Source organism: Astatotilapia calliptera, chromosome 4 (assembly GCF_900246225.1).
Source record: "Astatotilapia calliptera chromosome 4, fAstCal1.2, whole genome shotgun sequence".
Classification (NCBI taxonomy): Eukaryota; Metazoa; Chordata; class Actinopteri; order Cichliformes; family Cichlidae; genus Astatotilapia; species Astatotilapia calliptera.
In genome coordinates this window covers 10,956,647-10,973,145 of record NC_039305.1, presented here as the reverse complement: position 1 = coordinate 10,973,145, position 16,499 = coordinate 10,956,647, and the positions used below count along the sequence as shown (strand labels likewise).

At 38.7% G+C, this 16,499-nt stretch overlaps 1 protein-coding gene across 2 annotated transcripts in view; it reads left to right on the top strand.

Moving 5' to 3' along the window:
* The first annotated feature begins 4,992 nt into the window (after positions 1–4,992).
* Positions 4,993–16,499, top strand: part of col5a3a (collagen, type V, alpha 3a) — a 46,375-nt gene continuing 34,868 nt past the window's right edge. For both annotated transcript variants that reach the window (XM_026164624.1, XM_026164623.1), the window contains exons 1-4: positions 4,993–5,271; positions 14,993–15,157; positions 15,420–15,633; positions 15,837–15,999. In XM_026164624.1, coding sequence (XP_026020409.1) covers positions 5,187–5,271; positions 14,993–15,157; positions 15,420–15,633; positions 15,837–15,999 — 627 coding nt within the window. In that variant the 5' untranslated portion in view covers positions 4,993–5,186. The remainder of the gene's footprint in view (positions 5,272–14,992; positions 15,158–15,419; positions 15,634–15,836; positions 16,000–16,499) is intronic.

Below are 16,499 nucleotides of genomic sequence, written 5' to 3'. Positions count from 1 at the left end.
GTAAACCCTCCTCCTCATTTAACCTCAAATGTTCTCCTCTCCACCTTCTCTTCTGCACATCTATACTTGTATGCCTGCAGCATCAAATCCTCATTTCAAGCAGAATGGTTTTCATTATACTTGCTGAGAACTTTTCACCTCACTCAGACACCTCTGAGCACAGCTGTGCCCTAAAGACCCAAATCATCTCTAACCTCATTGCCAAAGTCCAAGTCATGAAAATGGCACTCCTATTCCCTCTAACCCTAACTTTTATAGCTTAATAGTCAATTTCCTGTATACAGACTTTAAGGATACATGAACAGATGCTCCTTGAGCTTCCACTGTTTTTCCAGCTGACAGTATAAAGTTTTCCTCCTTCATAATTGAACATACATTTAGTGATTAGAGACACTGTTCTAAATGTACAGTGAAATTTAAAACTTGTTATAACAAATTAATAGCAAAGCATTTAAACATTTTCCTCTCATTTTTTAAATTTTATGCTTAAAATGTACATTTCTTTCTCTCAGTAATATTTCACGACTTCACATCAAACAGTACCAGGCATACTTTAATCGTTTTAACCCTCTGTTAGTTGTATCTCAGTGCAGTAACATTAAAAACAAGACAGCTCTGGCTGATGCTCCTGAATGGATAATGGACTCTAGCTGTTTGAAAAGGTCTAGAGGACTGGAATGTTTGCTACAGGTCAGGAGTGGCGCTTTCTGCTCTTTTGTGTCCAGTCTGCAGAGGAGGTGTGGAATGCAAACTTCATGAGAACAGAGGCGAAGAAAGAGAAGAAGGGAAAGAGAAGCTAGGGGTCGATGCACGGGAGGGAGACTCGAAGAGGGGAAGAATGGGTGCAAAGAAAGCAGTGATAGTGTTTGTGGGCTTCTGGGGCAAAAAAAGTGTTAATTGAAGTGCTAAAAGAAAAGCTCACAGGCTGCACCAGAAGAAGAGTTCAAGTTGCTGCTGTAACAGATCACTCAATGAACATACAATGAACAACCTTGACAGCAATTCTAAAAACAAAGTCACAACTCTAAGCACAAAAAATGCCCTTTTTTATAACAGCTCACGATTCTGCATAATTTGGACATCAGCATTCAATATTCAAAGATCAAAAAAAATTGGTTCACAACCCTTTTTTGTGTGGCTACATAAAAAAAGAAACATTTACTATGGCCCTTAATTTCTTTGCATAAATTAAAGGAAAACATTGTCATGCACCTACAGGTTAGTAAAAGGACGGTCAAAAAAGAAAGCAAAGACAAACAACAGCATGGTGCCAGCTGCATCTGATTCTTGCCAAGAAAGTACACAGATGGATCCCTGCGAGGGCTGTTCACTCTTCCACTGTGGAACCATACTGTAACTCTTTAGACCAAATAATTTGCTGATTTTAAATGTCCTCATGGACTGTGGATGACTGCAGCTTTCCAGATATGTGTGGAAGAATTTCATTTGGTGTTGAAATTTTCTTTTTACCGTACCAATTTTCCTCTTAATTACTTTTCTGTCTCGAGAAGAAAGCACAATCATGGTGGCACGGCATAGACAAGGATACACAGGAGGGTAAGCATGAGTGTGGCCATTGGTTCAGCTCATTTAGCCTATTTGTTTGAGCAGCTCATTTAACAGACATGGTCCTTAAATGTTAATTAGTTTAGTCCCCCCCTCCCATCTCTAATGTTTATAATTATCACCAGACTGGCGGTTTTCCTTTAGTTGCCAGCCAAATGCAAAAGTGAAAATTTCCACATACTTCCTTAGAGTCAGAGGAACAATGTGGAAACTGTCACTATAGCAGGATTTGGTAAAGAGCTGTGTAGAGTAGAGTTATATGTTTAATGAAGCAATCCTGCATCCATTCGTTGTTCCAAAAGAACCCACTATGTGATGATTTGGTATATAGGCTAATTGCGGTTATGTGAACACTCTTATGTAAGAGCACATGCTGTCTGATATATTGAAGTCCTATCATCAGCAGACAGTGGGTGGCACGCTCACGTATCTCTTGGGATGCGTTGACAGATCAGGGGTTTTACAGCCTTTGACAGATTAACCTACATTTTTCTCCACAAATAGAGGAAACGTCAGTTGATCGGATAGGGATGTCAGTTGTTTGTTTTTCTTGTGAACTCGCCAACATCCAACCACATCTTTCATTGTTTTAACTAAGAGCACCGAATCCGCATTGCTTCTCTGTGTAATTTGTATTACAGACAGATGTTAGCAGTCTGCAGAGAAAAATGCAACACTTTTTGTCCAAGGCTTAGTCATAATTCTTTCATAAGTAATGGTAATTAAGTCATAGTGGATTAGTTACCACAGTGGCTAAAGTGAATAACATTGTTTTTATATCATTCGTAAATGAATGACACTGAAAGCCCATAAGGAAATAATGTTGTGAGATCCGAGATGCTCTGTAATTCAACTTTTTCATAATGACTGCATACTAGAAAAAAATACTTTAAAAGTATCTTTGATCATAAATCATATTTTGGCATTTTGAGAGAGTCAGTTGTTGTTTCCTTCTGAAAACATACATATTTCTGTTCCTGATTATTGGCCTCTTGTCTTGTTATAGCAAGTTCTCCAACACTGGGAGCAGACAGATCTTACTGAAATCTCGTCTTTGTATCTCTAGTATGTAATACTAAGTGTTCATGTGCTCATCTTGTGGATTACTTGGGTTTTGCAGTAGAGTCTAATACATGATAACAACAGATTTCTTAACTTCCACTCTCTCTGTGATAATGTAATAAAAAACACTGGACAGTTATTTATCAGCAAAGAGTGACCTGCAGAGGGAGAAAGAGTTGCTTTCAGTCTGTCACATGCCTTTAACTTTACACTCCACTACTGTGTTTATAATTTGATCATTTCCAGGAAATAAAAATGTAGAAACAGGAATGTCAGTGATGAAAACTAAAACAGAAACAGATTCTTCATTTGTTTGTTTGTTTTTTCTTCTTCATTTCTTGCCAAACTTCATCTCCAATTTCCTACTTTTAAACTAATAAATGCACACCAAAAAAAAGTCTCTGTGTTTCCTCGTGAGTTGTAATTTGTAGAAAAAGTGGCTCCAGTAGTTCAGGATAAAGAGAATAACTGATTTGGGAGTTTTTTTTTAAACATCTGTGTGTTTATTGTAAATTTCTTGAAAAGGTAAATCTATTTAAATCATCAGGCTGTTTTATGGATTCTGCTTCATTGAAGATGAGTAAATGCTGCAATGAGTCAAAAGGATCAACCTAATTTTAGTTATCACATTATATGAATAATTATAATTATGCTTGAGTCCCAATTTTCAATTCACGTAGTAAAAATTAATGTCATGTTTTTTTGTTTGTTTGTTTTGAATAAAGGAGAAACTGTAACTTCTTTTGTCCATCGTTATGTGATTTTAAGTTACACAGGACAAAGGTACATAGCACACGCTCTAAAAGTATTTCTCACTCAAAGTTCAGACTACCTATTAGACTCTTAGTAACTATCTGCTAAAAGCTACCAGGAATGTGGCCCTAAATCAGGCTAAAGCTAAACTTGTACTGTGGGAGGTCAGGGAGACTGTTGTTTACCTAACAAATCAACATCAGTGTGTCCAGTCATCTGTTTCTGTCAACGCTCCTCTAATCTCTTGCTACCACTAGTTTTCTGTACTCTTTCTAATTAGGCCCACACTTATTCCCACAATTTGGACTATTTCACTTTGAGGAAATTCAGGAAATACATTTATATTTCATATTCCTAAAGGTTTTCTTATTTTAAAGAACTTGAAGGAAGATTATTAAATGATAACAAACTTTAATGATACTGAACTTAACAGTTTGAATTTATTTATTTAACCATTAAGAAAAAAAAGAACATATTCTGGATTCAGATCATAGGTCAATGATGTTGAATAATTTGGGGCTTAGCATTTGGCTTGGACTGAAATGATATGGAAACGCTCTGTTGGAAAATGACTGAGTTGAGGCCTTCTACATTCTGTGGTTAGAGGCTCTTTTCCCTTGAGATATTATGACTTGGCTCATTTTGTCTTTAATATTCTCTGGGATTTCATCTCCCAGTTATTTTTACAAAAGCCTTCTGTAGCTTGGATTCTAGAATCATTATCTTTGGTAATATTCCAATTAGACAAGGCCTTCACAAGTCTTATCTTAAAGCATGCCTCAACTGAATACAGTTGTCTTGGAATTAATTAGATTTTTGGCAGAATGTATTCAGCTCCCAGAAGTGATGATCGCTACACGTTTGAGCTCAGATGACTGGGAAAGATGTCACCTATACCTAAGACATTTCTTCTCATTCCTCTTAGCAGCGTTAAACAGAAATTACTTCTTGATATTTTAAGTCAGATTAACTGGCATTTAAAAATTGCAAAAAAGTGAGACAATGTGGATGTTTGTGTTTTGTGCAGATAGAGCCCTGCTATTTTCTCGTGGGTTTGACTAAATTAGAGACATCTACTATGGGATAGCCACTAAAATTAAAGTTAGGACCCGCCCAGCCCCTTTTATTAATTTCTAAAATGATGACTCTGAGCTGTGGTGGGCTCATTCTCTGAGTTCATTCAGCCAATAAACAAACAGTGTTCAAGCAAAATAACAATAATGAAATACTGACATTTACATATATTAAAAAATATATTACCATCAACATGAGCATTAGTAGGGTCATTGTTACGTAAAATAAAAATACGAAAAATTCCAGTGATCCGTTTTTAAAAATCTTGTATCTAATTGACTCAGGTGTCATCCTGTTCTAATTTAGTTCTGCAAAAAAAATCTATATGACAAGTTACCAGGTAAATTTGTTGTACTTTACACGCTGCCTGTGGGTAATGACAACCTCTCAGAAGTGGGAACTGACAAATTACGCGAGTAATAAACGTGATTTATGATGGAGTCCCTGGAGGCGCACCGCGCAGCCATGCGACGCAGTGCACCGTCCTGTGGGAGGGACAAGGCGGAGGAGGAGAACAGGGAGGGAAGGAGTGATGGCGAGAGGGAGAAATTGAATTAGAGGAGCAGAGCGAACCTCAGAGAAGACACCACAACAAAACTTTTCAACAGTCAAGCAAGTGGAGCTGCACACTGGCTTGTCTCCTTTTCTTCGCGCATGGCTGCCTAGTTCCAGCAGCAACAACGCCTGCAGTCTAAAGTTTTGGGTCTGGAAACAGGTCTCCGCATTGAAAGATGGACCATTTAATAAGGACCTGGTCGCGCTGGAGACTAACACTGTTTCTGTTTGTTCTGCTTCATGTAACAACGACACAAGCGGGTAAAGTATTTAGCTGGACACTCAAATGTACAATACAGATCCTTGAAAATGCAAAAATGTTTTTTATGCCCCCTTATAGACTTTTCTGTTGTCTGATTGACGCTTTGTCCCCTTCATCTAAGTTTCCCTGACTATTTTTAAAGACTCTTTTATTGATAACTTGGCCTTTAGCCAACACAAAGTTATTAGCGCAGATCTTCACACCTTCATCTTAGATTCAGTTTGGTTCCTGGTGTGTTAGACTCATTTAAATCTTTGCAAATGGTTTGTTGATGCTGCTACGTGTTCTACAGAGTCGCTTCGGGCTGGGATTAAAATTGCAAGCTGACTCAAATGACTTTTAGAAGTTGTCGGAATGCTTGAGAGGTGTGCAGATGATTGTAATATAACCCCTTCTTGCATATGACAGATTAATTATCCGCCTCATTGCACTGGGAGGGTATTTAGCAGCTTCCTCAGCTTTTCCTGTTCTTGTTGCATTTTAATCAAAGATATTTCCAAGATTTGAATTGGGCTATGTCCTTCATGCGTCAGGTGTAAATCAGCGATTTAAGGAGATGTGTGATGTCATGTTTGAGTTTGCTTGTGACCGGCGTCGGTTTACTGTGAAAGAGGGTATGACGTTGGCTTGCGAATGGCTGAAACACTGCAAGTGGGCAGATTAAAATTCCTTCCATAGATCTGTTTAATGCACACAGATCTTAAATTAATGCACATATTACTACTGCCTTCCTGATTCTGGTACACTTTTATAGTGATGTATTTTATTGCAGACTTGAATCTCAGATCACATTTGCACAGTAACTGATATGACCCACTTCCACTATGGTGGAATGTAATCATTGGACACATTTTCCAGTTATCCACCTGCAAAAAAGAAGACATCTGGTGACTATCAAACAGCTGTATCTGTCTGTCACAGTGTCCAGGCCTTCACATTTGTTGCACTTTCAAAAATAAATAAATAAAAACCAGCCATTGATGCAGCCATTTTAAGAGTTGCTTGTTGCCGACATGGCAAGTAGCTCACTTCTAATTGTCACCCACGCAGGTCTCTGGCACAAGTATCATTAACTGATGCAGACTACTTCTTTACAAGAGTTGCAGTTTACAGATTTGGTGATGAAGGGATTTTGTGGTCTTTCCAAAGTAGTTACACATATTTTGTTGTCAGTCTTGGTTTTTTGGCTTCACCTACTTTTATGACTGGCAAGATTTTTGGAATTCATTGGCTCAAACAACATCAAGAGAGGAGGAAGTGAGCCAATAGACACAAGTGGCATTCAGGCGGCACAGCGGTTGTCCATGGTGTCCATTGCTTTCTATTGAGGATCTGTGAAGTGAGAGCCTCACATGATTAAAAGAGTGAATAGGACATATGGTGGTACAGATATGACAGTCTTAGATATGCACATGTGGCTGATAATGTGTGTGTCTTGTGCCTGTGAATTTAAGCATGCATGTGTGTGTGTGTGTGTGTGTGTGTGTTTGTTGTGTGTACTGCAGTTCAAGAATGTTTTCCCATATGCTTTCTGTGTGTGTTCGGGAGATGAGAGAGTACTTTGTAGTCATGTTTGCTAACAGGAAGTGCGATGTTCTTGGACATGTGCATGGTTCATTTCTTTTAGAATCCTCTGTTGTGCTGCCTCGATGTGTTTCTGCTCAGTTTTGTTTTCTTTGTTTTCTTTTTTTAGTCCGCTCAAAGTCTGGGTGTATGGGATATTTGTTTTTATTTTATGTGCCTTATCACATCATTTACATCATCTTGCTCCTCTTGCTTTTGCCTGTGATAGGGGGCAAATTGTGCATACAGCCCCCTCACTGTGTCCCGTTTGATTCAGTCTTCTTGCCGATCCTTCACCAGACTCCCAAAGGATGGCAGCAAAGCTTGTTCGCCTTTGATCCAGCAACAAATTACTGGCAAATAAAAACACATGAAAAAAGGCTGCTGCATTTATCAGCATAGAGAATGAGAAAAGAGGCATTACAGCTCTAGTGTTAGTTCCTGCGAAATGAGTTCAAGCTATTCTAATTGAATCATTAAACATGAGAAGTGTTAGATATGCTGATATCTGTCCTTACTTGCTGATGCTGCAAGTATCACATCAAAACTGCTTCTCTGACATTGTGATGAAGCAGACTGTTTGGAATTCCCCCAAGTGTTTAATCTTTAGATATGATGCCTATACACTTTGTGGCGCCAAACCTCAATCTATAGTATTCAATGGACATCTGGCTTCCAGAAACTCCCTTCCCCTCAGGCTTCTATGACTCTGAGTTCCTGATCACTGGATGCTCCAAGCAGCTTTTTGGGAGACTAGCTGGAACGGCTTCCTGTGGACTGTCATTTGCTTTAATATCCACATTTCTGAACTTCAGAAAAGTTATTTCAAAGTCATCCATCACGTGCACCATCTCTGAATAATCGTTAAGAGTTCCTATCAAAGTCATTTAAAACCATGTACAACCACTAACATTGCAGTAATCTTGGTCTCTGAGTTCCACTTATACTGTTTCTCTGGAGCAAAAATGAAATAGTCATGTCTGTACCTGTATTACACATAGTTTGTGAATATTTTATTTTATAATACTGTGTTCTGCTTTGATTTTAGAAACCCTGTTGCTCTCCATAAAGCTGCCTTAATGTTATGTATCAAAGTCTAGATGACAGCTTGCGTTTGAAACTAAAATGGGCTTGGTCATGCATAGATGTGCATGTTTTTTCCTCACTATTGCCCAGGGCTTGATGATTTGAATCAACAAGGACCATTGTGAGCCTTGCAGTAGATAATGGATTTACATTAGTGAAAGAAAGTCCTGACAAGCCTAGTAGTATAAATGTGTGTGTTTCTATGTATGTTTGTGTGTATTGCCTGTCCAGTTATGGGCCTTCATGGGCAGGTGTTTTCTCTATGGGCCAAACAGCTTTTGGCCTGTTAGCCTGTCGTGCTGTGAGCAAACATGAGCAAAACAAACTGTGGAGACTGAAGAATGTGGTACTGATGTGAACTGGAGCAAAATGTGTAACTGGATTCCACCATTTAGTGTCAACACAAAAAGTATTACTGATGTGGGCATTAGCCCAAACAACCACATATGCCCAGTGACCTACATTGACAATCAGCAATGTTGTTGTAATATTTGTTTCCGTTCACCTGTTTGGATTGTTTTGAGCGTAGACTTGAGATAGATCAAGTTCTTATTATGAAGAGAGCATATGATAGATACCTGGTTTACATAATACAGAACACTTAATTAGGTTGTCCTGTTTACTCACATCCTTGCTTTGATTGACCCCATTAATAGGACTTCCTAACTCGTTACCCCTGAGAAAATGATTAACAAAAATTCCCAGCCACCATCTGTGCAACTGCTGACTTGACACGCTCCTAAACTGTCAGTGATAACCAAAAGCAGATCTATAAACACAACAAATTCAGTGTAATAAATATCTCTGCATTTTTATGCACTGCAGGCTTTCAAAATAATACTTTGACTTGACTCCGACCACATCCATCATATTGACAAAATCCGGTCAAAGACATACAGACAGGCATTGAAGCTTCTGCCAAAAAACCAAAATGACAATGACGTTCCCCACCCCCAAGGTGTATCTTAGAGCAAATTTTGCCATGATGACACTGTGAAACACACTTTCTTAGACAGTCACATGCTGTGGAAAAAAAGCACTTAAGTTGGCTTGGCAGGGTAACAATATTTATCCATACATCTGATAAGGAGGACTTTGGGTGTTTGTTTCTGGTGCCCTTTACTAAAAAGTCTCTTTGTGGGCTGTTACATATTTCTCTTCATAGTCAACCTTTATTTTGGTCACCAGTGTGATGACTTTATCTTGCCCACAGACAAGCAGCCAGACAGACAGACATAATCCTATCACCCACAACATTTAAACCATTGCCATGTTGTATAAATGACACAGATCATCTTGTTCAAATGCAGTAGTCTTCTGCAAAACCTTGAGTCCTTGGTCCTGGCATTCGTGTGGGATACTCTCACCTACACATTGCTCCAGACCAAACACAACCCCAAAGGCAAAGGCATTCTCTCAAAACAGCAGCTTCCCCAGCATTAAACAGCGCACCCTCCACAACTCAAAAATGGCACAGGGACAGCTTGAGGAACACAACAAAAAGCCCAAGGCACTGATCCAGCCTCCAGATTCCCCGGATCCTAAGCTCAGAGAGATTCAGCTGAATGTGCCAGAACAAGCCTGATCCACACATGCACACAGATCTCTAAAGATCCTTTGACTATGACTGATGATTTAATGGCACGAGAGATATTTAGTCAATACTAGGTTATTGTGGCCTCAGTATATAAGCAATGTCCAAAGAACGAAAAAAATGCTTTTGCAGTAGTTTGCACAAATGTATTCTTGTGCTTCAGTTACTTTTATTTATAAGCAAACGAGTAAAGTGTTTGACACAGTAATTAATTTAGTGAGAGAGAAACTGTTACAAAGGCAGTGTTCCAAAGTGCTTTTCTCTTCCTCTGGGAATGTTAAAGCTAGAACTGAGCTATAAACAGTTTTTGTCTATTCTGCTGTGACTAGGTGTGCAGACAGTTTATTATTCTTTTTCTGTGCTTGCGTGTCTCTTCTGCATGCATTAGCTCTCTGCAGCTCAGAGAGTTCCTGTCCACACACAGTCGTGACCCAGACAAAAGGTCACACCAAGTCTTAATTAGATTAAAGGCCATTTTTCTTGCAGCCACGGGGGAAAATGTGTCTGGATTTATTCGACCACTGTGTCTGTCATCATTTTCAATACCATTCAATATTTTACAACATTTCCCATTTTCTGAAGAAATTCTGTCACAACAGCAGATTTTGTGGTGAGTTGGATTTTAATAAATAGATTTTAGATGGATTTCATATACCCATCTAAAAAGAATAATTCACTGCCTGTGTATTTCAGCTTCATGTGCACATGTTTTCTGTCTCATTTGTTATAAGCTACATCTGAAAAGTATTTCAGTCTTTAAATGTGAGATTCTCTTCCTCCACTCATCTCAGGGTGTGGCCCAAGATACTATGGGAAGTTCTTATTGCTGAGATTTCTTCCTGGCTGCATTTCTTTTTAAAAGTCCCCAGTTTCAGGATTCAGTACTTTTTGACAGAGTAGTGTGTGTGTGAGGGGTATTTTCAGGGATGGTTGTGAGCGTAGGTGGTATGAGTCACGGAGAATGTCTTTGGAGACATTTGCTTTTCAAACACAGAGAACACATTATGTCTATCTACGACTGAAGTGGTGCTAAGTTGTATGACCGCAGGCGATGGAGAGATTATGTCAAGTGTCACACAGCCAGAGAAGGCACAGAGAGATGTGGATTGTTTGGCTGTATTTACATGGGAACTCTGAGTTGGACTGCAGAGCTTTTTACTATGAGGAAAACTGTGCCTGTCATTCTTGTGGGGCAGACATGGTGTTCTCAAAGATAAAAGTACAAACAAAAAAACAGACTGACAAGTGTCTTACGGCATTGAACTGTATGCATTTATATGGATGATTGTGTATCATCATATAGTGTTCAGTGCATGTTAGCTGTGAGTATTCTCAAAAAATGCCTGGTGTCTGTGCAATTGCTGGACATTTCAGCCCTTTTCCAAACAGTCTGACCTTTTGGCGTGATTGGAAAACATTCTGAGTCATCAGTCCTTTGAGAATTTCTGATGCTGTTTCACAGCACATTCAGCCAAATGGTGGGGACCGTTTTTGTTTATCAGTAGCCCGTACCAGATGTTCTCTTTTATGCTCAGCTACTCTTCCCAAGTTTCTGTAGAATTAACATAATTTGAAGGGTGAGGTAAGGGCACGAATACTGCAAAGCATAATGAGATGCGAGCAGAACCTGTTCAGACAGTCAGTGCTGCAGGATAGGTAAGGAGGATGCAAGAACTGACACAACTCAAGGTGACATAAGAGACTCCAAAGCAGGGAATAGATAACATTCTTTCACTGATCCAGACTTCATTTGGCAATCTTCCACCACTCTTAGTTCTTCCTTTTATGCCAGATAAGGTGTGAGGTGAAATAGGGATAGTCATCCTTAAATCTATCAAGCTGTAACAGCAGTGAAAGTTTGATTGATTTAAGGACATAGGAAGTCAGGACAGTGACTTCCTATGCCCTCTGAGTCAGCTTACCAAACAGATCCATGGCCATTTCTTTTCTCTTTCTTTCAGTGTAGCCCATTAAATTGATGGATGGATCCTTTTCGAAGGAGTTCCTGCTGCTTGTCTCAGAGTTTTCCCCGTGACATTGTTGTGTTTTCCCACTTTTCTTTGTTATCTTGTGAAAGACAGAGGTCAAGAGTCTCCTGTCAGTCCATACTTAAAAAAATGTTTGGAATTGGTCAACAGCTTTAAAGCTCATAGTGATTAGAGGAAAAAAAATCTTCTATGACTCAGTAGTTGCATTATTAAATGAATCTGTGGATGGTAATTTAACAATTGTGCTCAAAAGCAAATTATATTAGCTTACATTGGTCATTTTGTCAGGTGCTGGTCTAAATTCTGCTGACAGAATGTTACAAATCCTCTATAATTAAAACCACAAGACTTTAGTTTAAAACATTATTCAGACTGTTCCAAACATCATTGCCTCATGACCTCGCATCCTCAGACAGAGGAACATTGTGTGTATACTGGATTTGGACTTACGTTTGCAAAGGAAATTGATTTGCAGTCAGGAATCAAACAAGGCCACACCAGAGCAATGAAGAACTCTCTTGGGATTAGACAGAGAATCTACCAATTCAATGAAATACAAACATTAAGGATTAGATCCCAGACATGAGGAGAAGTCCAAAGTAAACTTTTGTTAGAAATAAAGACAGAAATGTAAACGCTTAACTATTTAGTGAGAATTTAGCTGGATGAAAAAAGGGGACTCTAGAGTGCTACGTCTTTTGCTTCTCCATAGGCAGTCAACAGAGAGTTTTTGGTCATCCATCCAGCTGACCATCAATTTGCACCATGGTGTGGTGGTTATAGGTTGTCATTGATGTCGCGTGGCAAAATGTTTTGGTTTTGGCTTTACTAGTTGGCTGTTCTGTACATGGATTCACTTTGGCTTTCTATCACAGTCCAAAGACACGTTAGGCTACTTGGTGGTTCTGGATTGGTCATTAGAATGAATGTGAGGATGAATTGTTTTCTGGCATCATATGGTCGGCTGGTTGCATGTTTAAGGTTCAGCGTGCCCTATCTCTTCTCCTGACAGCTGTGATTGGCTCCTGCAACCCTGAACTGCACATGCAGTTAAGAAAATTCCTTTTTTTTTTTTTTTTTGGTGACTTGCTTATATTAAGTGTCACAAAGGTGAACTGATTATAACAAGTTCATTTTGGTAGCAAATTTAACCAGCAGGACAGCGCATATAATTTTTTATTGATCACATCTCAATAATAATTCAAAGAGTCTTGCTATGCTTTTCCTACCCATCTGTTTATTGCCTCTCTCAGCACCTGATCCTGTAATATACGTAATATGTGCTTAATTTATTATGTCACTCTTCTCTGCCTAATTATACTCACGAGTTCAAATTAAAAAACATGTTTTTCTAATATTTCTTTCAAAGTAAGCAAAATCTTTAGAAGGAAAACTGAGCTTAGTAAATATCAAATTTATAAATTAAAGGTACAACTAAATGCATTTTTTTTCGTGTATTTTCAATAGTAACTATGGCTATAGATGTTAGTGTGCAGGGATTGGTAGAAGAGAAGCTGTGTGTTGTAATGAAGTCATTTAATAAGTTTCAGTATAAATGTATTTTTGCAGGGAATAAATAAATAAATAAATTGATTAAAGCATTATTACGTGTGTAATGCTACATGTAAGGATTACATACATAAATACACTGCCATTAGCCATTTGTCATTATTTTTCAACCTGATGGTTGTACGCAGCAAAGAGACATACAAGATAATATGAAATTAATACAATTATAGTGTTAACTCAGGTACCTCTAACATATCTCTGTGATACTATTGTTGATAATTTTGAGGTATTGAGGAAAACTCTTAAAACGTTGCACAGTGAAAATAACAAGAACTAACACAGCCTCCCTAAAGATATGAGAATATGAGAAACTGAAAACCACAACCAGAAATTTGCAACAGGAAGGAATGCCAGTCCTCAATCAGGTTATAAGTGTGGGCAGTGTGTGGGAGTAAAACAGTGCAAAGTTTCTGTTGAAAGAAGATAGGACCTTCTGTAACTACTTAATTTACAAAGCTTGTTTAAAACTGCGCATAAATGCAAAATTTAATCTTTGAGATCTTAAACACTTTTAGATCTGTCCTTTTTGTTTTACATTGTTCAAGCCTGGCTACTAGCTTTACAACCCTGTTGCCATGCTGGCTTTCTGAGAGGGTGAGCTCCCAGAGCTTATTTGAATAAAGGATGTATGCTATGCAAATAAATAATGGCATAAAATGTAACACAGTGTTTTTTTCGGTAAGCACTGTCTGGACAACAGTAAACTCATTCCATATGTTTAATTAACAAGGAGATAAAAGGAGAGTTCTGTTCGAGGGACAAGAGCTTCAGGAGGCAATTTGGGTTTAGGATCCTCATTTCAGATGCCTGGAATGCTAAGTGCTGAGTGGCTCTCTCTAGCAGCTGGTGGGGGACTGGCTGCACACAAAGCTCTGATCCTGGCTAATGCTCATAGCAGCATTTTATCAGCGGAACATCTAAAATTACACGAACAGCATACAGCACAGGCTCATTATAATGAGAGAGACTTAATACTGGAGTACATTTCATATCCGTCAGGCCAAAAGTTGCTCTGCTTATTGCAAATAAGTATAATTTAATGATATATGCGTTTACATGAAAACAAATTCTTACTTTCAAGATTTTTCTTGCTTGATGTAGTAATGAAGTTTAGTCCATTTAGATTTCAACAGCTTTGGAATGAGTCATTTTACTGTGATCAGGTACCGTCATGGTATTAATTTGATTTCTTTGTCTATTGTTCAGATAAGTGCAAAGGGAATTTCATGGGAATAAAAGAAGTGTCACCCCGTTACCATAGATGTTACATTTTTCAGGAAAAAAATTAATATTAAAATTAGATATCTTACTTAAATATGTTTAAGTAATGAATCACTGATGAACTAATTTAAACCAGTGAATTGTTCAGTGTGATAAACAAGATGGGGGGCATATTGCTGCTAGCTGCTGCAGGGTGAGTGGTGTGCAGGTGTCAGCTGCCAGGTGTGCTAGAGCAGGATTATGGTTAGGCTTTGTACTACCCCAGTCCTATAATAACACCCACAGTAGTCTGGCCACCTGCCGCCACATCTCAGAGGAGCTTTTCTCTTCCGACTCCTAGGAAGCAGGAAGGCTCCACACTTTCAAACAAGCTTCCAGCCTCATTAAACCCTGCCTTTCAGCTTGGTAGCAACCAGCACTTAACTCAGCCAGACACAAAAGTGCTGTCACACTGGCAGAATTTAAGTTTTAAAGTGACAAGCAAAAACACAACCTCCACTCAGCATGTTTATTATAGTTCTTTATACAAGAATACAGAAATAAAGCTAAAATATGGAAGTCAGGCAAGTTAACATCACCTTGTTGAAAGAGAGAAAATTAGCTTCAGTTTATGAGAAACAAAAAAACCCACTAAATTGTTTTATCTGATGTAGAACTACAGACAGATGGCTAATTTCTTTTCTTTTCTTTCACTTCCAGCTAATTCCATTGATGTTCTGCAAATGCTGAAGCTGTCAGAGAACATGGAGGGGGTGTCCTTGGAGGCTGGTCTCTGCACCAGCAGGAGAGACACAGAGGAGACAGACCTGGCCTACAGGATCAAAAAGATCCAGCTCAGTGCTCCCACCAAACAGCTCTTCCCTGGTAATGGGCTATTTTTTTTTCCTACAAGACCTTATACAGAGTAGTTTTTCAATGTAATATAAAGAAAGAAACTCCATGAGAAGTATGAACAAACTCCACGTACTGCTCCTCCTGGGCTGACGTCTTTCATTGGCAATAGTTTTTACCATTATTATTTCTACTCAGTTGTCACTATAGTGAGGGTGACGGGTCCCTGCTGTGCTCTCTCTTGTATGACTTATCAACTCTCAACTCTCTCCTGTTGTCTCCTCTCTCCCTTCAGATACCACATTTCCTGAGAATTTCTCCCTGATGACTACCATGCGAGCTAAAGAGGGCTCCCAGTTTTTCCTGCTTTCGCTGTATGATGACCAGGGAGTACAACAGCTGGGGCTCGAAGTAGGCCGGTCACCTGTCTTCCTATATGAGGATCAGGACGGGCAGCCAGCACCAGAACTGTACCCCATTTTCAAGAAGGTCAACTTTGCTGATGGAAAGTGGGTAGTTTGAGGGCTGATATCTTCTACATAAGACCTATAAAAATTTAGAGTGAAGGTGATTTGTGTGTTTGGTAGATCAAACCAGCGCACCAGCATAAATACATAAATGATATTAACTGCATTTGCAATAACTTTCTTAATCCTTCAACAGACAAAGGTTAGCAGCTTGTTAAGTTTCCCTTTATCTTTGTTTCTTTCAGATGGCACCGGATAGCCTATAGTGTGCAGGATAAAACTGTGACCCTTTACTTGGATTGCAAGAAAGTAGAGACCGTTGAACTGCTGCGAGGGGACAATGCTGTAGTCAGCACAGAGGGTGTCACTGTGTTTGGGACACGGCTGCTGGATGAAGAAATATTTGAGGTAGGGCATTATGAAAAAATAAAGCTCAAATCTAAATGTTTCTATAGTTTTTCAGGCAGTACAATTTTCTGTTTTTTTTTATTTGTTTGTTTTGGGTTTTTTAGTATTCACTCAAGATTTCTGCACATCTGTTTAAGCAGACAAAAAATAAAAGTTTGAATAGATTATTTTTACGTTGGCTATGAATTGTTCCTCTAGTCTCCACATGCTAAAATATTCTTGGGCAAAACATTGCATCCCAGAGTTAGTTGAGGCAAACCATGCAGTCAATTCCTATCAAGTGTGCATTCTTTGTGCATTAATTTATTGAGGTATACAAATATCTAGTTTCACTGATATGCAATGCAGTGCAGGGCACATTGAATGATCTGACAAGATGACCTTGTTTTCATTTGCATGAGTTGTTCGTGTTTATGAGCCTCTCGAACTTCTTAATGTTTTATACTAATACCAATTTAGCTCTTTATTGCCTAAGATGAGTCTATCTATCTATCTGTCTG